At 36.2% G+C, this 25745-nt stretch overlaps 1 protein-coding gene and 1 non-coding gene across 2 annotated transcripts in view; both read left to right on the forward strand.

Annotated features, from left to right (window-relative positions):
- HSD17B12 (hydroxysteroid 17-beta dehydrogenase 12) overlaps positions 1-25745 on the forward strand; it is a 123123-nt gene that overhangs the window by 35165 nt on the left and 62213 nt on the right. Inside the window, exons 2-3 of the mRNA XM_074274977.1 lie at positions 7352-7398; positions 12351-12426. Of these exons, the coding sequence (XP_074131078.1) occupies positions 7352-7398; positions 12351-12426 (123 nt within the window). The remainder of the gene's footprint in view (positions 1-7351; positions 7399-12350; positions 12427-25745) is intronic.
- On the forward strand, positions 14864-15001 carry LOC141548161 (small nucleolar RNA SNORA68). Its single transcript, XR_012483845.1, has one exon. It is a non-coding gene; the product is annotated as a small nucleolar RNA SNORA68 (small nucleolar RNA).

The raw sequence follows: 25745 nt of genomic DNA on the forward strand, positions 1-25745 counted from the left end.
TCATGTGGTTCCCTCTCCTTTCTGTCAGCTGAGAACCTAGCCTCCTACTTCACCCATAGAAACTGAGGCTCTTCACCAAGATCTTGTTCTTTTCTCCTTGTTTCATATCACTCAGATATCTACTCCCCATCCCTCCTTGACTCCTGTCTCACATGAAGAGGTGGTAGTTCTTGTCAACTCTATATGTATTTCTGATTCCTTCCTATCCTGTCTTCTCCAGCTGGCTGTACCTTCCATCATTCCCATGTTCTCACTAAACTTTAATCAATTGTTCTGTTTCTTGATGGCTTACAAACATGCCTATGTCTCTCCTGTCCTTAGAAAACCCTTCAGTCGATCCATCTTTGCCTCCCTTCCTTGAGAAAGATCCGCTAGCTTCAGCTGATGTCTTTGTTTTCTCCATCTCAGTCCCTTCTAACGGTTGTAATTAGGTTTTCTACTTCATCTTTCCAATAAAACTATTCTCCCCAAAGTTACCAGTGGTCTCTCAGTTGCCAAATCCAATTGTTTTTTCCTCAGTTCTCATCCTACTGCAGATTCTGACAGTGTTAATCACTCTCTTCTCATGGATATTCTCTCCTAGTTCTCCTACTTATCTGACTGCTCTTTCTCAATCCCCTTTGCTAATTATATCTGCTAATAGTGATTGTCCCTTAAAATTGTCTTGGGCCACCTTTTCTTCTTCCTCTAATATCTTGTTGAGATGTAGCTAGATGTTACATTAGCTCCTGCATGGTGCTCAGATCTTGTTATTTAGCTCTAACTTCTCCTGAGCTCTTGTCCTTCATCACCAAATGCCACCAGTTTGGCTATCCCACCAGTATTTCAAATTTGTTATATCCCAAACTGAAATTGTTATCTTCCCTCTGCCCTCCCTCCCCCTCACCTCAAGCTTACTTTCCTGTTAGTTTTGAGAGAACTACTGGCTTCCCAATCACTGAGGCTCACTATCCATGACCTTCCACTCTTCACTGGCCTTCCTGCCTTTTCATGAGCAAGCTCTACCAGCTTGTGGCTTGGCATGTTTTCTCTGGTTGTCCTCCATTCCTGGGATGTTCTCTGTTCTTATCTCGGCGTCCTGGCTTGCCTGGCTTCCTTCAGCTACAATTTCATCATCTTTTGAAAGGTTGTCCCAGATATTTGTAATTCTAGTGCCTTCCTGATGTTATTTTGTTTCTATTTATCCTTTATGTAACTTGTTTGTACATATTTATTTGCTTGTTGTTGCCCTCATTAGATCATGAGGTCTTTTGATTCTTTTTAAATCTAATCCAGTGCTTTGTGTACATAGTAGGTACAGAATAAATGCTTATTGGTTAACTAACTTTCTCACATCCTATTCAAGGTTCCAAGTCCTGTTGATGTAATCCTATCTTTTGAACATCTCTCATTTTTTCCTCTGATAAAGCTGCCATCCTAGTGCTATTCCAGTCTTCTCCACTCAGCTGTCAAAGTGATTTTCCTTAATTTCTACTCTGATCATCATCCTCTTGCTCATTCAAGTCCAGTGGCTCTTAGGTAGCTGTAGCAAGTGGAAAACTTGCAGATACTGATTAAGAATAATTTAAATATAGCCAAGACAATATTGAATACAAGGACCTAAAGAATATGAGAAAATGCCACTAAAAGACAAGAGAACTCCATTCAGTGTCATCCCTGACTGAGAAGGAAACGTGTTTCTCTCCAGTTGTCTAGAATTGGTGGAACCCAGGTGCCAAATAGAACCTAAGTTGTCAAGTAGGATCAATGCTGCTTGTCTCTTTTACTATAAGGGCTAGAGTTCTGCCATTTTGAATCAAAGTATTGACTGATAAATGATTGATAAATTAGTACTAGCTTATCTTCTTCTATTTTTGATATAAGTAATTGAAATTAGGTTACTTAGCAGATCAAAAAATTGCAGTGTTTTTAGTATTCTTTAAATAGTACTTGTAGAGACTAACAGCTATTATGCTTCAACCATGGAATTTGTGATGTTGTTCTACTAGGATTTGGTCATTCGAACTTACATCCAGTTCATAATAAGCTGAGATCATAGTATTTAAAGCTTGAAGAGACTCTAAAAATTATAAGTATCTTTTTTTTTTTTTAACCCAAGAATTTAAATGACTTTTTCAGGATCACACAGGTAATGTGGAGAAGAGCTGGGATTCAAACCCTTCTCCGCAACTTCTGATCCAGTAATCTTTCCTGTTCAAGGAATTTTGACAAGTTAACTTTACATAGTCAGTGTCTTGGTATCCAAATTGCATTGTTCTATATCCTTAGACACTGTAATGTTAGTGGATAGATAGATCTCAGGATCTATAAAACTGGAAGATCCATTAGAAATCATCTCATATGCACAGAAAGTAGAATTTCCTCACCCTGGATGATCACCCAAATATGAGAAATGAACTTAGATCTTTTGACTCTGAATCTTGGTAATCTACCATCATGCTGCCTGTCATCATTATGGCATATACTGCAATTATCTTACTGAGATGAAATGAATAGCAGACAATTTTCTTTTAGAATGGCATTGTCTGTGACCAGGAACGGTGTCCCTAAAAGTTCATCTTATTTATCAGCAGATATCATCATCCTCTTTTTGAAACAAATGAAGTGATTTATTTGTGCTCTCTGGGATTTTCATCTTTGGCAGAAGCTCCAATTTTAGCAAGTGATGTGACCCTGGTTGTATATCCGAGGAAGGCTGGCACCACATGAGTATAAGACGCTGGTGAATTTGTCATTTTGTCAGTGATAGGAAAGTGATCCCTGATTTCCAGTTGCCATTATTATTCTATGCCATTAGAAGGCTAGACTGGAAGGATGGCTAAAAAGATCCAATTGTATTTCGGATATCATTTTGTGATCATATTTCTATAAATAAACTTTTTATGCCCTTAAGATTTTTCTGGAAATTTATTCATTTGACTTGTTCTGCTTGGCTCCAGAGGGCAGAAGTGAGGGCTATTGTGTTGAAGTAGTAGAAAGGAAAGTTTATGCTCAATATAAGGAAAAAGTTCCAAAGATTTGAACTAAGGGATGATTACCCTTGGGGGTGCTATAGAGATATATATTCACCCACAGATTAAATGAGAGGGTCTTGGAAGTCCTAACTTGCAAATTCTAACATTCTTTAACCCTGCGAAATAGAATTTAAGTGACAGTACCTTCCATGTTGGAGAGCACAAATAGCAGAATTTGGAAAAGTGACTTTTTTGTCTGGGTCCTAGAAAATATCTGGAGTGAAGTTTATAGGTGGTAAAGAATCAAGTTATTTCTCTAACATTTACTCATTGCAAACAGTATACTATGAATTGAATATGAAGTGTGTCCCAAGTTTTTAGTGTATATGTTGATATAAATTGTGTCTTGCAGTGTATCTCCCATAGTACCAAACCCAAAGTAAGTACTGAGGAAATAAATTTGTTTAATTTGAAACTGAAGGCCACCAGAAAAATAGAGAATTTGTTCTTCGGGGGGGAGGGGGCTTTTTGAATAATTTGTTTAGTGTTTTGCTTTTAACTTAGAAAGTCTGATACTGTGTGATTGTTCTTAATTTGATTCTAGAGGTTTCACACAATTTTTGAGCATATAAAAATATTTAAAGAGCTGCCTCTTCTGGAGCATTTTTACCACCTCTAGAACTGATCTAGTCTGGAGGTGTTTAGACTATTTTTAGGGTTGAGTTCAAGAAAAATGGCTTAGAATTATGTGAGTTGCGAAGGCTAGACCTATTAACAGTCCTGCTATTTTATTGATGATTAATTGTACTTAAGTCTAGAGTTTTGGTCAAAGGCTATATGTTTTTAGGGTGTTTTTTGGCCTCATGAAAATGAGAAATAGTGCTGGCAAGAGCTTTGGGCTTGGAATCAATCACAAGACCTATATTCAAACTCTCACTTTGTGACTCAGAGCAGCCACTTACATTTTCAGCCTCAGTTTCCTCACCTAGAAAATAAGGATAATAAATGTACTTCATAATATGTGTACATAATAATATGTGGTAAGCATCCAATGAGATAATATACATATGTATTTTTAAACTGTATTTTATTTTTCTAAATACATGCAAAGATAGTTTTCAGTATTCACCTTTGCAAAACCTTGTGTTCCAGATTTTTCTCCCTCTCTTCCCTTATTCCCTCCTCCACAAGATAGGGAAGCAATCCATTATAGATTACACATGTGCAGTTCTTCCAAACGTATTTCCACATTTGTCATGCTGCACAAGAAAAATCAGAAGGGGGAAAAACATGAGAGAAAAACAAACAACAGCAACAACAACAACAACAAAAGATGAAAATCTAGATCCACATTCATTCTCCATAGTTCTTTCTCTGGAGACAGATGACACTTTCCATCACAATTCCATGACACAATTCCAATAGAATTGCCTTGAATCACTTCACTGTTGAAAAGAACCACGTCCATCATAGTTGATCATCACGTAAACTTGTGTACAGTGTTTTCTTGGTTCTGCTCATTTCACTCAGCATCAGTTCATATAAGTCTCTCTAGGCTTTCCTCTAATCAATCTGATAATTATTTCTTACCAAACAATAATATTCCATTACATGTATATACCATAACTTATTCAGCCATTTCCCAGCTAATGGACATCCCCTCAGTTTCCAATTCCTTGCCACTAAAAAAACAACTGCCATAAATTTTTATGCACATGTGATTCCTTTCCCCTCTTTTATGATTTCTGAGATACAGACCCAGTAGGGATACTGCTGGATCAAAGGATATGTTCAGTTTGATAGCCTTTGGGCATGGTTCCAAATTGCTCTCCAGATCATTTCACAACTTTACCAACAATTCATTGGTGTCTCAGTTTTCCTACATCCCCTCCAATGTTTATTATTATCTTTTCTTGTCATTTTAGTCAATCTGAGAGGTACATAGACACATATTCATAAACTTTAAGGTTCCTTACGATTATGAATTATCATCATTGCAAGATAAGAAGGAAAATGTGAATAAACAAGGGTAAGCTTTAGTGGGGGCAAGTCTATAAAATACATACGTACAGAAAACTAATCCAAGTTTGATTTATAGGATGATCATCTCGAGTTATTGGTTTATCCAGAATAGAGCTCAGTGCAGGTCAGCATATTGTCCTGGTTACAAAAGCCAATGAACATCATCAAGAAGAGTTTTAGAAACCAAATAGAAAAATTTTATTCTACTGGTATGAGTAACTGTACATGATACGTAGCCAGTCCATAAGTGCTCTCTCATTTTGCTAAGACTCCTTTAAAAAAGAAAGCTTTAATGAGGTCCAGAAAGAATAATAATTTTTAGATCAGAAGAATAGAGAAACCTCTTTATAAGCAGATATATTTTATAAAATTTGGGAAAGAAAAGATAGGAAACTATTGTTCAGTGGTTTTATTTTGTTTTGTTTTGACACTACCTCATTGGAAACCTAATGAAACTGGAGAGGAGCTGGTGAATCAGCTGGAGGGAAGTACGGACTCCTAGTTGGAGCTTGCTATTTTTGAGTCATTTTTCAGTTATCTTAGAATCTTTCTAACTCCTTTTCTGGTTTTCTTGGCAAAGACATTGGAGTAATTTGCCATTTCCCTTTCCAGATCATTTTACAGATAAGCAAACTGAGGCGGGCAGGGTAAAGTGACTTGTGCAGAGTCACACAGCTGGGAAGTGTCTGAAGTAAGACTTGAACTCAGGGAAGCTGAGTTTTCATGACTTCAGGCCTAGTACTCTACTATTGTGTACCTAATTTGAATCAAATGATGGATTCCATTATCTAGATGAGAGGAGATAGAAAAGAAATGGCATTCAAGTTTATTTAAGATGTGGGTGATTGAGATGGGATGTTGTTTATCTTGTCTTGGAATCTTGGATCTTTGGATCCCTGGAAATCCCTGGAACTTTGCAGTTTGATGCAAGTATTGGTTTAATAAATTTCTAGAGCATAAAGAGATAAGAAGAGCTTTGTGTAAGTATACACCAATTTTGAGGAAGCATTTAAGGATGTTTTCTACTTCTGGCCACTTTCTAATAAATATCTTACCACAGAATTAAAATACCATCAGAGATATCTTGTATTTGTCTTCTTTCTCCTGAGAGATGTACTTGTTGTAGACTCCATGGGCCATATGTCAATCATATGGCCCATGAGGTCAAGGATTGTTTTTGCTTTTTTGCAATTCCCAGTGCGTAGAACAGTTTCTATCACATAATAAAAATTTATTACATGGTTGTTGATTTATTGTTTGATTATAACAAAGTAATAAACTAAACCAATTATTGCTAAATGACTGCATCTGATAGTGTATGCAAAAATTCACATCCACTGTTTCTCGAGGGAAGTGTCTTATTCTCTGGAGTATTTATTTATATTTTTTTAATTGTTGTATATATTCTTTTCTTGACAGCTGTTTTCGTCATTCTGTCTTATTTCCTGGGGCAACAGCTAGGTAGTGCAGTTGATAGTGCCACATCTGGAAGATTTTAGACTCAACTTCCTGAGTTCAAATATGGCCTCAAACTCTTGTTAGTTATATGATCCTGTGCAAGTCACTTCACCCTGTTTGCCTCAGTTCTTCATTTGTAAAATGAATCAAAGAAAATGGCAAATTCTCCCAGTATTTTGGCCAAGAAAAACCTCAAAGGGGCCATGGAATTGCATGGCTGAAGTGACCAAACAGCAGAAGTCTTTTTTTTTTTTTTAATTTTTTTTTATTTCTTTGAATTATATTTACTTATCAAAGTTTTTGTTGTTGTTGTTGTTGTTGTTTTAACCATTCCTCCAGTTGGACATTCATTTTGTTTACAATTTTCTTCTATCATAAAAGTTCTAGTGTGAATTTATTGATATGACTGAGACATTTCTTCATGTCTTTGACTTCCTTGGGAGGTATGTGTCCCATAATGAGATCACTGAGTTTGAGGATATGGACAGTGATTTCAAATTGTTTCCAGAATGACTCTCCGATCGATCAGCAATGTATTAGTGTGTCCTTCTCCCTGCAGGCCCTCCAACTCTAATACTGGTCTTTTCTCATCTTGATTGGTTTCAGGGGCATTAGAAGATAGTTTTAAAGAGGAAGTTTGGGACTATATCCTTACTCTTTTAAGGTTTGACATTTTGAAGGGTATCCTTGCACTTTCATAAAACAAATATTGGTGCTACTTGGTGTTAGAGGCAAAATGGATCACTGTGTTAAGCTTGAGGCCTGTTCTTATGATGTTTCTACTTGAGCGTCTGGAAAATTTTTGCTTATAAAAGGAATAGTAAAATCCTATTATTTATCCTATTTAGCTTTTTTTTTAGTACTATTTTTGTGAGTTAGACATTAAACTTTTTCTTTGTCTTTTTTTCTCTTTTCAGTTGTCACAGGAAGTACTGATGGAATTGGAAAATCATATGCAGAAGAGGTAAGCCTTCATTTTATTAATTTAGGTTTAAAAATTTTAATTTTTATTAATTTATTTTTATCCAGGATGTAAATGCTCCTTTCCTCAATTTCCTCGTACGAAGAATTCAAAACAAGAAACCATGAGTCTCCATTTTGTTTTTGTTTAAAAAACTTTTTTTTTTGCTTGCTTTTTGTTTAAAAAAAAATTTACATTAAAAATTTCATGTTACTTTTAAAGCTATCCTCCTTTGTGCTTCCTTCCTATCTTCCTTCTTGTCCTTGTCTGCACATTTAAAAAAGGTTTCAGTGACCCTGTTTTTCTTTTTGGAATTTCTAGTGATTGTTCTCCCTTTCTTTCCTGACCATTTAAAAATAGAAACCTTTTAACAAATATGCTCAAACCAAAGAAATTTGCATGGTGTCTTATAGGAAAACTTAATGCTCTTTTTGCATCCTGATTGCACCTCTCTGTCAGAAAGTGAGTAACATGCTTTATCAGCCATCTTTGGGAGTTATGGTTGGTTATGGCTTTGATCAGAATTCTTAAGCCTTTTAAAGTTTTTTCATTTACAATGTTCTTGTCATTGCACATATTGTTCTCTGCTTCCTTTTCTTCTCTCTTCATCAGTTCATAATTCCCAGGATTCCTTTTTGTTGAGATTCAACCTTTGACTGGCCCCTCTCCTCCAATCCTCACTTCCCCCTTGTTAAATTGTATGCCATTTCTTGTGTTCAAGTCATCCAAGGTAATAAGGACAGCTTATTTATGCCCCCCTTGCCACCCATATGTCTTCAATTGATTTGTCCCTCACTGACAGTTTGTGTTACTTGGAGGTTATGATTGTAGTTCTCAGATTCAAAGCCATATAGCATCACTAGAAGAATATTGGTGTTGAAAATGTGGGTTTCACAGAAACATCACAACTCATTCTTTTTTTTGTATATATTTATTTTTTATTTTTATTGAAGATTTTTATTTTTAAAACATACGCAAGGATAATTTTTCACGATTGACCTTTACAAAACTTTGTATTCCAATTTCCCTATCTTCCCACCTCCTCTCCTAGATGGCAGATAATCCAATATATGTTAAACATGGTAAAAATATATGTAAATCTAATGTAGGTATACATATTTATACAATTATCTTGAAAAGCCCATTCTTAATATTCATCTGCAACATCTAAGGAATATTGAGTTTTAAATAAAGTCAGTGAGATGATCATCTTGCTGTATATTACAGTTTGAGCAGTCAGCATGCTAGGCCATATTCTTTGGAGGAATTATAGGCTTCTCAAGAAGGCTCTATGTTATTCTGGAGCTTAACACAGGCATAAAGTCATCTGTATAGAGGAACATCTGGAGGACCTGTCCATCTATAAGAAACACTTTTCCTACTTGGACTTTTCACTGGACATGTTCCACCACAAAGACAAATACCTTATATCTTCCTATTCAATATCTCCACAAAATTCTATTTTGATTCCTATCAAAGAGTCATAAGCTCTATCATTTTCTGTAAGAAAAACCTGCATCTGTGGCCCGGGGATCAGGCTGGATCTGTGTCCAAGAACCAGCCTCACTTTATTTTATTTTATTTTTTTTAATTTTTATTATCATCATTATTATTTTATTAATTAAAGCTTTTTATTTACAAAGCATATGCATGGGTAATTTTTCCAACATTGACCATTGCAAAACCTTTTGTTCCAAATTTTCCTCTCCTTCCCCCCATCCCCTCCTTTAGCTGGCAGGTAGTTCAGTACATGTTAAATATGTTGAAATACATGTTAAATCCAATATATGTATACATGTTTATACAGTTATCTTGCTGCACAAGAAAAATCAGATCAAGAAGGAAGAAAAAGAAAAACTGAGACAGAAAACAAAATGGAAGCAAATAACAACAGAGAGAGTGAGAATGCTATGTTGTATTCCACACTCTATTTCCATGGTTGTGTCTCTGGGTGTAGATGGCTCTCTTCCCCAATGAACAAGTAGAACAGGGTTGACTAATCTAAATGTGAAGAGAGCCATATCATCAGCCTCACTTTAAGCATGGAAAGTTTCATCATAATTTGGCTTTCAGGTAATGAATTCTTCGATCATTAGAGCCCACCTAATGAGAACAAATTAAAAATGGCCTTCTGTTTTACTGTGTGACTCCTTTTAATTTCTGTGCATGAAAACAGAAGCAGAGGGTATTAGGAACCCAGGTTTTAGAATATCTAAACAGTAACTTACTATAGGTGTTTTGGATCTGAGATCATTTTCTGATAATCCAAACTTTGGCATGCTCCTAGAAGGCTTCGGGCTGTGGTTCACACAGCACTACTAATATTATTATTGTAGATTAAATGGGGAGAACAATAGAATATATTGTTCTACTAGATCTACAACTGGAAGGGACCTCAGGGACCATCTTGTGGAATTCTTTCATTTTGTAGAAAAAGAACCTGAGGCTGTGGGACTTACTGACTTGCTCAGGGTTACTTAAGTAGGGCAAGATTTGAATCTAGAGACAGAAGTTAGCTAAATGGGAGGATGGCTTCTGTAGATAACCGAGAAAGCTAAAGCAACTTCATTGTGTTTGTTTTTCTTTTATCTTGGACCCTAATAGTATTACAACCTTGACCTTTGCTGCAACCTTTCCTGCTGAAACAACAAAGAGTCCTATCTTTTGGGATGGAGTTACAAGAGATGGCTAATCTGAAGAAGAGCTTTCCTGTCACTGTTCTCTAACTATAAGCCATGTCCAATCTTGAAGGGCCCCCATACCCAATTCACCTCCCACATAAGTTGAAATCTATGTAAGCTTTGGTGTTTGGGTTTTTTTTTTTGTTTGTTTGTTTCTTTGTTTGTTTGTTTTGTTTTGTTTTGTTTTTTTGTCTCTGCCCATGTGGCTGGGGCTTCCTTGCTGACATACTCAGTAGACTCTTCTTGTACCTAAATTTCTGTTAAAGAATTTGGTTTTGGTTCTATTTTGTTCTTGGACTGACAATTTTACCCATGCTCCCAAGTTCATTTTGGAAAGTTTCATTGTATGACCAAAGACAATAAGAGATATTATTATGTGAGACCTGTGAGCATCTTGCCTTGTAGTATTCATGATGAGCTTAAACGAAAAGGGGGCCGATGGAAATGTGTTCATGGCTTTTGTGTGCCAGAGTCTCAGATAGAGAATGCTTAGTAGACAAGGACTTGCAAACTACATCATCAGACCCTTCAGTGAAGGTTTCCTTTGGTGGGAGAAGGGACAGAAAGTGTGTGAGGCAATGTGGTTCATGTCTAGCCAATCCAAGATCTCAAAGGTTTCTGTGACTGACTACTCAGAAGTAGTTATTGACATCCCCAAATGTCATGGACATTCTCTCCCCTGAAAAAGTCACGATGTGCTGGCCATGGTGAGTATCTAGTAGAATCATGCAAAAGGCATGAAATTAGCTCTGTGTGTTGTTTACTGATAGAGAAGTCGAATTTGAGTCAGCTGTGTCTTTATACTGCTCAGACTCCTGCCTCATTTAAACAGAAGGCAAACTCAAAGTCCATTTTGAGCTGGTAAAGTGGAAGAGATGGTACAGGCAGTTTACAGCCTCAGCAGGATCTGTTTAAACAAACTGTTGATGGTGAGGAAAACGAGAGAAACAAAAGGCAAAAACTGTGATTCTTATGAGCACTATTTTCTACAGAAGTCTAACACATGTAAAGGGATTACCATGTCAAGGAGGCCAAAAGAGCATGTCAGTCAACTCTTAGGCAATGAGCAAGACCTGGCTTTCTTTAACAAATGGAGAATTATGGCACCTACAAGCTATACCCATTTTAAAATGCACTCATGGGTAAAAACACTTCAGAGGAGGATGGTAAAAATTTATGGGTATTATCAACTCATAAAACCAGTAGAAAGCCACAGAGAGAAAAGTGAGGCTGTGAATGACTTCTTGCAAACTTTGAATAAACCATATTTATTGTTTCATTAGTAGGCAGATGACAATGACCCGAGGGAGTGCAAATATTGGGTAACAGAGGACAAAATAGAAAAATGATAAAACTCTGCAGGGAAAGTGGAAAAACTGGGACACTACTACATTGTTAGTGGAGTTGTGAACTGATCTAGTCATTCTGGAGAGCAATTTGTAGCTGTGCCCAAAGGCTATCAAACTGTGCATTCCCTTTGATCCAGCAGTGCCAATTCTAGGTCTCTAACCCAAAGATATCAAAGATAAAAAAATAAAGGGCAAAGGACCTATATACAAATATATTTATAGCAGCTCTTTTTGTGGTGGCTAAAAATTGGAAATTAAAAGATTCCTGTCATTTAGGGAATGGCTAGAGAAGCTGTGGTATATGATTGTAATGGAATATTATTTTCTTGTAAGAAATGACAAGTAGGAAAAGCTTTATGTGGAGCTGCTTTTTTTTTTTTTTTTTTTTTTTGTTATAGCAAAGAATTAGAAACTAGTGGAGTATTTTTTTTAACTAAAAGAAATGTTGAAGAGAAACCTGGAAAAACTTAATAGGATTTGATGCAGAGTAAAATGAGTTGGACCAGAAAAATTTATTAAATAATGACATTGTAAGAACAAGCAGTTTTGAGATCAATGTAATGATCAGTCAGAGGTCCAAAGGCCCGATAATAAAGCTAGCTATCCTACTTCCTGACAGAAAGGTGAGGGACCAAAAGTCACATTGTGTTTGATTATGAAAAGCACTTTATTTAGTAGAGCCAAGTTACAGTGTATAAGAAAGAATAATAATTACATAATTTTTTTCAGTCTTTCAGTAATATCTTAATGCATCCTAAATTTTTTAAACCAAACTGTCTATAATTTATGTAGTTTTATAATTAAATGAGCAGTAGTAATGACAAGCAAAGAATCTTCTTTCCCATAGATTGTTTTTAAAACCCTGTTGGCTGCTAAAGCATTACATGATACTTACTGAATTGTCTTCATTCTCTCTTGTTTGCAGTTAGCAAAGCGTGGAATGAAGATTGTCCTCATCAGCAGATCCCAGGAAAAACTGAAGGAGGTGGCTAATGAAATAAGTATGTTTTCATGTCAGCACCTGTTGTTTTGGCAGTGGTTGCGATTTTTATTCTTACTTAGAGTTGGATGATCTGTAATTACCTCTGCATTTGTAGATGGTCTTTGAAAATTGCTGTGGTGAATAAATTCATCGCTCTGCAGTCAACCTAGTGCTGAGTGACTGAGCTTTTCTAGGCTTGTCATTGTATTAACAGTGGACAGTGCACTCTGATCCTATCTGTGAAGCTTTTCCAGCTTAATTGACTCCATCAGATATTTTGGTGCTTTGCTGGGATAGTATTTAAAATCCCAAAGATGAGAGAGGGGAATCATCATTGTCATCACAATTGCCATCATTGTCATTATCATTATTCTTTTGCTGAAATTCTTCACTTAATAATCTTCTTAGTGTGGGAATAACTCCAGAGTTTGAAGATTCTGTCAACCCAGTACAATGTTTTTTAGCATAACCAAGCTAGATGAAATTTTGCATATGGAGCCAACAGTAGAATATGTGGTTGTCAATCCCAAAGTTCTCTGCCCTAGCTAAATTTGGAAAGGTCTGGGACCAAAAGATTGGCTGGGGGATGTTACTGAAATATTATTATTTAACTATGTAATCAAGAGCCACCTGGGTAGTCATAAATATTCCATAATGAGAAATATCTTGCTGAAAAAGATTTTGTATTTTGTGACATAATTCATTTTTTATATTCATATAATTTAAGCATAACATATTGATGTGCCATTTGTAATGTTCTTCATTGAATGTCGTGTTTTGTTCCTTTTATAAGAAAAGAAATTCAACTTGTATTTATTTTGCCAAAACATTATGCTTTCATGTTCCCCATTGCTGTATAGCTCCTTTACAAATGCAACAAAACAAAAGCTGTTTTTCATGTCTTGTCCAATTCTGTTTATTTATGTGGACACTTATATTGCCAAAAAGGATCTAGGATGTATTACCAAGGATTTTAAAGTTTGAACATGAAACTGATAACTTCTGTCAATAGCAAACAAGAATTTCAAGAAAAGAGAAGATAATGTTGAAAATAGAAGTATGTTATGCTGTAAATCAAGGTTTGGAATGTACCTGGTAAGGATTGCTTAGAATATATTTGCTTGGAATTTTCTGAATCTAATCTAAAGGTCTTTCTACTAAAAAGGTGAGTTGGAGAAGGAGAAAAACTGCTTACATTTATCATCAGCCCGTCAGCAAGTATTTGTTCTTATGTATCAGGCACTTTGCTAGATCCTGGGGATAAAAATTAAAAACGAAATGGTCCCTAACCTCAATTACATTCTATCTAGTTATTTAAGGACAGCCTAGGAAGAAAAGTCACACAAAATTAAAAGAGCCAGTGATAAAAAATGTCTGGTCTCCAATATCTTTTACAATTGTAAGTATATATGGGTATTAAGCAAGGTAATTTTATATCCTCCTGTTGTGAAACAAATAACTTTGTAAGTATCACTGAAATTGAGATTGTATTCTGTTCAGAAGTATGGATCAAAATTATAAGTCTTATACAAAACAAGAATAGAGAGAAGATTTGATTTACTCATTTGGAAATTGGAACTGAGAGGGGAAAGAAATATGGTGGAGAATATTTGGGGAATGAAGTAATAAAGGCAGAAGCTATTTAGCCTCTTGTTAAACTTTGAACCACATGTAAAAAAGCATGTAAAAAAAGCAGAAGTGGTTAAGATTGGCAGAGAGAGCAAGCCCTGACACAAAGACCTGATACAGCAATAGTGCGCTGCCCTCCCTTATTTGTTGGATTGTCCTTGGTGTTTTGCTTCTCCCAATGAATTATTTTTATCAGTTTCTGTAAAGCATGCTTTCGGGAGTTTTACCTAGTATTAAATTGTACTTTATCTTTCATAATGTTACCCTTTGTATTATAATGGCATATCCCAGCCATAAACACTCGCTGTTCTTCCAGTTATTTTAGTTGTTGGGTGCCACAGCAGATAAAGCACTGGCTCTGGATTTAGGAGCAACCGAGTTTAGATTTGGCCTCAGTACTAGCTATGTGACCCTGGGCAAATCACTTAACGCTGTTTGCCTCCCTTTTCTCATCTTTAAAATGAGCTGGGGAAGGAAATGGCAAATCATTCCAGTGCTTTTTCCAAGAAAAGCCCAAATTGTCTCACAAGGAGTTGGACGTGGCTGAAAATGACTGAATAATGACAAATTTCAATTGTTACATGGGATTTCCCTTTTGTTGCTCTTTGGAGGTTTGTTATTATTATTTGGCAAAGCTGTTCTGTTCTTCTCTTCATGAGTCTTCCTGATTCTGGGCCTGGCACTCTTATCTGCTCTGCCACCTGACTGTCCTGAACCTTGCACACAAAATGGGCCTAATAGTTATTAGATAGAATTTATTGGGGCATTTGAAGGAAAGTAGAGTTAGATGGGATGGGATAGACAGAAAAAGTAAGACTGGAGAGATAATTGCACCCAAACTCCAAAAGACATTTGTTTTTTCCTTAACAATGATCTTACCTAGGGTGCAGACAGTAAATGGGCCTTGTCGCCTTTTTGGAGCTGGTGGAAGTACCCCAGAAAGTGAAATGGTGGGTTCTACACTCCCAAGATACCATGAGCTTTTGAGGCTGACTGCAGATAAGCCTGAGAGTTTGTTAGGCAAGTCCTAGTGAGGCTTGTTGGATATTTGGTTCTCTCATCTTGTCTCCATGAAGTCAGAATTGGAAAGAGCCTTCCTGCAGATCAGGTTATGGGGCTTGCTCCTTTGCCCGGGCTTCTTCAATCATGGAAGCAGAAGAAATTCCTGTCAGCAAGTTCTGCAGCCTGCAGCCAAGCAGTTTTACCCCTCCCAGATCAAGTTCCCTCTGCCCCATAGAATTCTGCTTTGTCAGCCCAAACCGCGTTTTACTACCAAGAGACCCAACACGTTCTAAGTGCAGAGACAAGAGCCGTGTTTTTGATCTGTTTAAATCAATTTCTCAGTTGGAAACATTCCAGAGGAGACCTGAGGGGTAGTCAGAGAACTTGACCTTTTCTGTAGTTGTGCTTTTGAGCACTCTGGTCTCGGGTGGTGTACCTCTGGAAATTATCCCTGGGCTTTCATTGTGGGTTACCAGACAGGGCAGAACTTGGGATTTGGGGAAGACAGCACACTTGGCATTAACTCATTCTCTCAAGGCTAATTTCCACACAACTTTTCTTCCTCTTTTTTCTATACTTGTTATCAATCTTAACAAATATCCCTTCATTGGCACCCTGAGAATTTGTTCCTCATGAGGGCTCTATATGAAAATCAGTGTACTTCAGAAGTAAAAGCTTTAATATATATATTGGGAAATTGACAGCCAAGATTTAGCCACCTTTGAACCCAAAAGATTCAAAATATTTCTGTTGTAATAAAGTTATTAGTGTACAGAATAGTTTTTTTTTTGATTATAGTGAACCATCTCTTAAACAGTAGCAAACACCTTTCCTATGCCTGTCCTGAAAACCTTTGTAATTTCTACCATTTCTCTTTGCCTCCTCCCCAACAGTGAGAGGCAGTTGTGATATGGACAAGATAGTCTTGCAGATCTCCATCCCAAGTACTGCTATTGTTGGTCACCTGTGAGACCTGGGGCGAGCCACTTCACCTTGCATCTTTAAATGAGGATGGCTGATTAAATGTAGGCCTGTATATCTTGTAGCTTAAAACATTTAATGATGCTAGTATATAGAGTTTATTAGAAAAGTATATCCACACCTGAATTTGTGCTTCTCCTCCACTTTGCTGTAGATATTAATGTCTCAGGTGAGTTACTTTTCCTACCCCTACCAGACTTCTCCTTTTAGCAGAATGGCTTTGCAGAATCCCATCATTCTGGTTTCCTTACAGTAGTTCCCTACAGTGACAGGGAAGAGACAATTTCCACTAACAATGAAGGGGAGGGGGAGGAGATGAAGTTTTCTCTTATATATACAGAGGTCATTGTAAGTACATTTTCAGGAGGCTGTTTTTAGGAAAAAACCAACTGTTTTGTCCTTGTCATGGGTAGAAAAAGTCTTGCCTGTCACATCAATTTGTCACCAGCCTATCTTTATTATGTACCCTTTAGGACAGTAGGGAGAAAAAAAATTGCTCCCAGCCATACAGAGAAACGTGTGTGTGTGTGTGTGTGTGTGTGTGTGTGTGTGTGTGTGTGTTTTCATTGTTGCACTGGGTCCATTGTCAGTTTTTTAAGCTTCTATCTATTATCCTAAAGATTGATCAGTTTGGGTTTTTATACTTTTTAGTCTCAGTAACTTTTTTTATCCTCTTACATAAAATTGTGGTTTTTATTTTGACCAATACAATAAAATTGTCATTAGAAAGAAGTTTAGTAGTGTGGGGAGGATGGAAAGTAAAACATCATGTCAATGTCTGCCCTTCATTTATATGTGGGTAACATAAATAAAAGCTGTTCTCTTTGGAATTTCTTAAAATGAAAAATTTTATTCTTTCCTTTATTTACAAGGCAAAGGTTTAAGGTTATAGAATTATACAGGCTGAATGAAAATAGATTGTCCAAATATCAAGTCATTTGAGATTGTTTAGGGAGAGTTCAAGCTCTTCTTCCTCTCCTTAGCACCCTCTCCTACACCTCTCAAAAAGGTCTTTTTTTTCTTCTTCATCTTGGTTATTCAAGGAAGAGTAGTATTTTGTCAGGATTACCAGGTAATGACAATCATCTCTGCTTAGATTTTGGATGTCTTTGTGATCCTGTTAATTTGGATATTTCCTCTACTAGGACAGGTCACATTTCTTCCTTCTTATATATTTCTTATCCATGTTTTCTCAAATTCTTCCCAGTGGGCCTACCCACCTAAGTGGGTGTTTGAGGTCCTCCTAGACCTTTAGACATTGAGTGCAGATTTACCCTCACTTTTATTCTTAATAAATGTTCTTTTATTAACACATGGCCAGTCCACCTTTCTTGATCATATATGTTTTTGATACTACTAAAAAAAAAAAAAAAAAAAAAAAAAAACTTCAATAGAATTTTATTTTTCCCATTAAAGGTAAAGGTAGTTTTCATTTTTGTGAGATTTTGAGTTCCAAATTTTTCTTTTTCCTTCCTTATCACCTCATTCCCCTCAAAACAGATATCTGATATAGGTTAATATATCTACATTTGGTTCATATTAATTATGTTATGAAAGAAAAACCAGAACAAAAGGAAAGAACCATGAGAAAGAAAAAGCAAATCCAAAAAAAAAAAAAAAAGGTGAAAATAGTATTTAGTCTTTGTGGTTCTCTCTCTGAATGCATTTTCATTTTTCTATTTGATTAGACATTTGCTATTTGATACCATAATTGACACTGCTTCTCCTGCCTAGATCTTTATTGGTCAATATTTTGAAGTTCATTGAATGCTACCATGTGGCTTCTCTATTGCTCTTTGAGTGATCCTAAAATTTACTTTTTTCAGAGATAAATATCGATGAGGCTTTGTCTCAAGGTGGGGCTTGGGATCATCAAGAACACTGTAATGTCCTAAATACTATTAAACCATATCTGGGACTTAGTGTGACTGTTCATCTGCGGTGTCTGTCCAAGATGGACCAGTTCTCTGAGTCCTTCATTCAATAAGAAGGAAATAGTCTGGATGATAGCCATTTTCCATCTGCCTCATTTTTTCCAATGTGTTTAGTTAGGCGATATGATTATGATTGTCCTGTAGGAGGCCTTGCAGTGTTCTGGGGCTGGAGGAAATCTCCTGTCATCCATGACCAGAAGTCCTGGAGGACCTCACTATCTATTTTGTGGTGGCTGTGATCATGTCTGATCTTCATGAACTCATTTGGAGTTTTCTTGGTAAAGATACTGAAGTGGTTTGCTTTTTCCTTCTCCAACTCATTTTATAGATGAGGAACCTGAGACAGTTTAAGTGACCTGCCCAAAATCACACAGCTGGTAAGTGTCTGAGGTCAGATTTGAACTCAAGAACATGAAGTCTTCCTAACTCTAGTCATTGTTTTCTACCCAGTGTGTCATTTCATTGCCCCATTTATGGGGAGGGAACCTTTGATGTGCACTCTGTACTAGCCATCCTTTGTGACAATAGCAAACCCTTTTGGCAAGCATTACTCTGTGGTTTATGCTTTACTTAATCTTAATCAGAGGCTGTTGATCAAAGCAATTGATCTTGTTCCATCTTTCAAAGAATCTTGTACGACTTGGATGTGTTCTTGATCCAAATTGGCTATGTGAGTAAATGAAAAGTAATTACTTAACACTTACTCTGTGCCAACCACTGTGTGAAGTTTGGGGTATGCAAATAGATAAAGAAGTCTCCTGCTCTTAAGAGCTCCCACTGCTATCAGGAAATAGTATGTGGCTAAGGCATTCAAATCAAAATCTGGAGGATCTGGGTTCAAATTCTGCCCCATGGCACTTAGTAATTCTTTAACCCTGGGCAGGTCACCTAATTTCTCTGCATCTTATTTCCTACATCTGCAAAACAATTATAAGATTGGGCTCCATCGACTCTGAGGTCCCTTCTAATTCCAGATTTCTCATCCTGCAACTTTTGCCTCTTGTAACCTCTGTTTCCTTCAAGGTTTATCTCAAATGCTATCTTTTGCATGAGGCTGTTCCTGATTTTCCCCCAGCAGTTGTGCTTCCTTTACCCAGATTATCTTGAATTTACTCTGTATTTTGAATTTACAGTTATTTGTCTGTATGATGTTTTCCCCAAGAAAATATAAGCTCCTTGAGGACAAGGAGAGCTTAATTTTTATCTTTGTGTTCCTGATACCCAGAAGATACTACAGATCCTTGCTGACTCATTTGTATCTCTCCATCACATCATAAAGAAGGGAAGAGTTATAGAGCAGTAGGTCCTTTGAACAGAAAAGGACCTGAGGTTATAATTTTCCTTGTACCTCAATAGCATCCCCTTAACAAGAGCCTCAGCATCCTCTGCTTTAAAATCCTGCCCTTTGGATTTTGTATGCTATCTTTGGGCATATGATTACTTCAGTAGCAAATACTTGTGAATTACCTATTACATTTTAAAGCACCTTTTCTACATAGGTAGCATTGTAGTTTTTAAATTAGATGTATTAGGGTCTCTTTGTGGAGTTTATTAATTATTGCAAACCCTTAAAAACTGCAATATAAAAATTATTTATGACCATTATAGAAGTAATATGTGTCCCAGATATGAAGTCCATGATGAGGGAAGATCCTTCCAATTCTCTACAATACAGTCTCTATGAAATGTATGTGCCCACTAGATTATGGGCTGTGCTAAAGTGTTTTTAAATATTTTTGTTTAATCTAATACACTTTATTTGATAGGTAATTAAAGAATTCTAAACAAAGGAGGGGCTTGAAACTAGATTGATATGTGAGGAAGGTTTAGCTGGAGAAAAGTGTAAGATGTATTCTTGGGCTAACTGAACAAGGGGCTTCATTATCCTCTGCAAATAGTAATAGCTTTGAAATTTCATATGGTAATCTCATATGAATATTCCCAAACTTTGGAAACATTCCATTATAAAATCAAAATGTTTCTATCAATTGCAGTTAATTTCAACTTCTGTTATTATTTATACTGCTCATAGTTTTTACTGTGATAGAGAATAACATCTGTATTATGGATGGGTATTTCAGCAGAAATGTTAGCATGTCTACCAATTATGTGGATCAGCCAAATTAATGTATTTAGGTCTGCATCTCCGATTAAAGCAGCTGCATTAGTGTTGCCATTCCACAGCTGGCATTACGCACGTGGGAGTGTACTGCATCGTAGCCAGATGCTAGATTGTACCTCTTAATTAAAATGCTTGCTGTGGATGGAGAGTTCCTTCAAAGCAGTAAGTGGTCTCTCCTATTGGATTATTGATGGTTCAGTGATTTGTTTGTTTGTTTTTAATAAAATTCTCTTTGAAAGAAGGAGAATAGGGACCAATGTGGAATGAAATTCCCATTTAAATCGATGATCAGTTTTTCTCCTCTCACTCTTAAATTGTTATGTTTGTTGAAACAAACAAATAATTGTTTAGGCATAGCTTTAAATAAATGAATAATTTGGAAATTTTATGAAATACTTTTAAAATTTTGATATTAATATTCTTGCTTAAAAGGTGTTTGCTTTTTCTTCTGACTTTGAGAAAGTAGTCCCAAGTTCAAAGTTACCTTTTTGGAAAATTGGTTTCTTTCTTTTTGTTTTTGTTTAAAGATCATCTCATCTAATCCAATCCACACGATGCCTTTGATTCATAATGAATTACCTTATACATTATGGGTCCTTAATGAATTTTGTTAATATTCTTTCTCTGATATAACATATGTTTAATATATGTGTAAATGAGAAGCTGGATTATGGGTGGTTAAGAATAAAGTGAAAAGAGTTTAGCTACAAATGGCTGAAAAGATGTAGGACGTTAGCTGAGATGAAGGCACAAATGAGGATATTTGCAGATGGGAAAAAATATGGGCAAATTTGTAGACAATAGGGCATGAATCAGTAGACAGGAGAGAGATTGAAGGGATAACAGGCAGGCAGTCTGTTGAAAGAGAATGGGATCTTTTATTTTCATCAAAGGGGTTAGCTTTGGTGGGGAGGAAGTAGTAAAGGAGGAAAGCATGTCAGAAGGCTTAGGAATGATGGGAGACAAGAAAGAAGGAGGTCAAGGTCAGTGGACTCTTTTTTGGGGGGGGGTTGAGGGAAGGAAGCTACAGGAAGTTTGAGGAAAAGCAGCAGGAAAGGGAAGAAAGCTGTTTTCCAGTGGGTGGGAACTGTTAAGAATTTAACTGGATAAATTTGTATTTAATTGTATTTGTATTTGTACTTTAATTTGTATTTAATATAAGACTAATGAACATAGAGAAAGAGGTTCCCCAACTCTTAGAAAGCCAAATCTTTTTTTTTTTTTTTTTAATTTTAATAGCATTTTTCCTGGTTTTCTTCCATTTATTATTTATGACCTGAGACTTTATAGAATAGGAGAAAAGGAATGAATATTTAGTACCCAATTAAAAAACATTATCAAAAAGTATATATTATGAAGTATCAAAAGTTCATTTCTTAATTGAATACCTTTAATTCATAATCTGCTAAATACATAAAATAATAGGCAAGAGTTCTCTATATTGACAAAAGTGTTAAGAAAACTCGAAATTAATTTGAAAGAAATTGGTTTTAAATTAAAGTATTGATCTATTTACCCCTCAAAGAATTCAATGGATATAAGAACTCATTGATTTGCATGTTTCTTCTAATGCTACAGATCTCTATCTTTCCTATGTGACTCTTGTCCATGCCTTTGCGTAAACTGAATGAGCCCAAAGGGGCCACTGAATTTGTCATGTCCCTTCTCACTTTTTTTTAAAGATTTTTTTAAAAATTAATTTTATTAAAGCTTTTTATTTGCAAAACATATGCATGGGTGATTTTTTAACATTGACCCTTGCAACATCTGTTCCAAATTTTCCCTTCCTTTCCCTCACCCCCTCCCTTAGATGACAGGTAGTCCAATACATATTAAATATATGTTAAAATATATGTTAAATCTAATATATGTATCTGCACAAGAAAAATTGGATCAAGAAGGAAAAAAAAAACCCAAGAAAGAAAACAAAATGCACGAACAATAATAGAAAGTGAGAATGCTATGTTGTGGTCCACGCTTAGCTCCCATGGTCCTCTCTCTGGGTGTAGATGGCTCTCTTCATCACTGAACAAGTGGAACTGGTTTGAATCCTCTCATTGTTGAAGAGAACCATGTCCATCAGAATTGATCATATAGTCTTGTTGTTGCCTTGTATAATGGTCTCCTGATTCTGCTCACTTCCCTCAGCATCAGTTCATGTAAAACTCTCCAGGCCTCTCTGAAATCATCCTGCTGGTTGTTTCTTACAGAACAGTAATATTCCATAACATTTATATACCACAATTTATTCAGCCATTCTCCAATTGATGGGCATCCACTCTGTTTCCAGTTTCTAGCTACTACAAAAAGGGCTGCCACAAACATTCTTGCACATACAGATCCCTTTCCCTTCTTTAATATCTCTTTGGGATATAAGCCCAGTATAAGCACCAAATAGTATGCAGAGTTTGATAACGTTTTGAGCATAGTTCCAAATTGCTCTCTAGAATGATTGGATCTGTTCACAACTCCACCAACAATGTATTAGTGTCCTGATTTTTCCATATCCCCTCCAACATTTGTCATTATCTTTTCCAGTTATCTTAGCCAATCTGACAGGTGTGTAGTGGTATCTCAGAGTTGTTTTAATTTGCATTTCTCTGATCAATATTGATTTGGAGCATCTTTTCAAATGGCGTTTTATTTTTCCAAATACGTGCAGAGAGTTTTCAGCATTTATCTTTACAAAACCTTGTATTCCAAATTTTTCTCTTCTCTCCCCTCCCCCATTTAGCAAACAATTCAATATAGGTTAAATATGTGCAATCTAAACATATTTCCATATTTTTTATGCTGCACAAGAAAAATCAAATCAAAAGGGAAAAAACACAAAAAAGGAAAGAAAGCAAACAAACAACAACAAAAAAAGAAAATACTATGGTATGATCCACATTAATTTTCTATAGTTCTCTGTCTCCGTGGATGCAGATGGCTCTTTCCATCACAAGTCTAATAGAATTGCCTTGAATCACCTCATTGTTAAAAGAGCTAATTTAGGTCCATCACAGTTGATCACATGATTTTGTTATTGCTCTTGATTCTGTTTACTTCACTTAGCATCAGTTCTTGTAAGATTTTCCAGGCCTTTCTGAAATCAGCCTGTTCATCATTTCTTATAGAACAATAATATTCCATTACATTCATGTAACATAACTTATTTAGCCATTCCCCAACTAATGGGCATTCACTTAATTTCCAATTCCTTGCCATTACAAAAAGGGGCTGCTACAAAATTTTTTGTACAAGTGGGTCCTTTTCCTTCTTTTTATGATCTCTGAAATAAAGACCCATAAGTGAGACTGCTGGATCAAAGGGTATGAAAAGTTTGATAGCCTTTTGGGTATAGTTCCCAATTGCTCTCCAGAATAGTTGGATCAGTTCCTAGCTCTTCCAACAATACATTAGTGTCCCCGTTTTTCCATTTCCATCATTATCTTTTCCTTTCATCTTAGGAGTCTGAGAGGTATGGAGTGGTACCTCAGAGTTGTCTTAATTTGCACTTCTCTAATCAGCAGTGATTTAGAGCATTTTTTCATATGACTAGAAATGGTGTTATTTTCTTCGTCTGAGAATTGTCCATTCATAATCTTTGACCATTTATCAACTGGGGAAGAGCCAAATCATTTTGTAACAGGGCAAGGAGTTCCTTCCTCTCCCCTCTTAAATTTAAATACATAATTCATATTAATGATGAGTTTTAGTTATGCATATCAAACCCCTCCTCAGTTAAGTTTTTTTCTCTTGAATTATTGTTTAAAGGGGTAAATATAAAAAGGGGTAAATTTAAATGTTTCTAAATGCCAACTAAAACAAAATCTTTAGGTAGTAAATCTTTGTTTCCTGGTTGGAATTGATTGCATTTGGGGAAAAAAATTCTTTTTTTTTTTTTTTTTTTTTTTTTTAAGAAGTTAAATTCTTTCCCTTGCTCAAGTTTTCTAGGTTGAAATGTGATGTTTTTGATGATAATTTCTAAGTCTGTTATTGGGATGACTAGTATTAGGAAAAGCTATTAGGAAAGTTTAGAATTAAACTTGAATTACTCTGGAGTTACTTTAACATAATTCTGTTTTAGGGAACTCTAGTCATCTCATATACAGAGATGAAAAAACTCTACAAAAATCTTCATAGTCTTCATGGCATCCTTCTTGGGCTTTTAAGCGAGGGACTTCAATAACTGTCCCTTTCACCTTGTATTAAGGGAAGCTCCAAGCCTCGGATTCTTCTCTCAGGCCAGACTGGTCCTTCCTTGTCTTAGAGCAACTTCCTTATTTATTCTAGTTCTTAGCTTGGTGTTTGGCACACATTTTTAGCATTTAATAAGTACTAATTGATTTCATGTGAAAATTCCTTGTTGGTCTTGTCTTTCTAGAGAAAGCGTCTCCTTTCTTCCCGTCCTTCTTTTATTTCAATTCAAACCCTCCATGTTCCATGTATTTAATTCCTTTTACACTGGTTCCCTCTCTGCCTTCCAGTACATATAGTTCTGTCTCTTTTTGTTAGAGAAATCTCTGCTGGAGTTTTTTTTGTTGCCTTGGCCTACCAGGCAGCTAGCAAAATTCTCAAGTGAAGCATCTCTCTTTTTTCTTTTAAACCACCTCATCCTTGAACATTGCTACTGGTCCTGCTCACCAGACCTGAAGGATCTGCTGAATCCATTGCTGAACTCTTGCTTTTAAGGCCCTCTTGGCCTTAAAAACGTTTGGTCCAAACTTACTTTTGTATACTGTCTAGGCTATCTTTCCTCCCAGCTTTACTGTTTACTACACTTTGGGCGTTGTTGTCGATCCTACCCTCTCTCTGCTTTTCAAAATCTTATTCCTGTTTTCAGGCCCAGTTCAAATCCTATCCCTTCTATGAAGGAAGGGTTTGTCTTTTTTTTTTTTTTTTTTTTTTGTCTTTATCTTTTCCCCCAGAATGCCTTGCACAAAGTAGGAGTCTGGTAAATATTTGCTGAGTTGAATTCATTATTCCAGCTGGTTGAAGAGTCTGAACCACACAGTTTAGCATTTAATTATATATTGTTTTGTATTATTTTCTAATTAGTTCTGTTTGTTAGCCTTGCCCACTCAACATTTTATTCTTTATTCTACTTCTCACAGCTTCTGCCATAGAGCTGTACATACTATTGGGTAACAGAGATCCAACAATTGCTAACTAATTGATATCTACAGTTTCACTTTGATCGTAGCTATATGTGATTTAAAAAAAAATCTTGAGGGTTTTAAAGCTCTTGAAAGTCCCATTAAAATGATGTGTATGGAAGAAGAAGGGGAATAAGCATTTATGTGAAGCCTGTCACATGGCAGTTGAGTTATGCAAGTGCATGGCTCCTGCGGAGGCGGAGGCGGCACTCTTGGACCTGGGGTGTAGGAGTTTGGCGTCAGTGAGGTGACCACGCAGTAATAGTAGGCTGCTCCATCTAGCGACGATCCTACGTTGGAAACCAAGCTGTCAGAGCTCCCTTTGGTCCGAAATGCACTTTATGAGTAGTTCCTGCACTTCCAGCCCCAGCAAGAAAGCAGTACCTTGCTTTAAAAAAAAAAAATTCAAACAAACCAAGTAATACGAGCACCAAACTAATGGCGCGTGCATTGACTTTTAAGGTTAAATAGTCTTAGTCCTGGAATAGAGAGAAAATCTAGCCCAACACCTTCATTTTCCAGATGAGGA

Source organism: Sminthopsis crassicaudata, chromosome 6 (genome assembly GCF_048593235.1).
Source record: "Sminthopsis crassicaudata isolate SCR6 chromosome 6, ASM4859323v1, whole genome shotgun sequence".
Taxonomy (NCBI): Eukaryota; Metazoa; Chordata; class Mammalia; order Dasyuromorphia; family Dasyuridae; genus Sminthopsis; species Sminthopsis crassicaudata.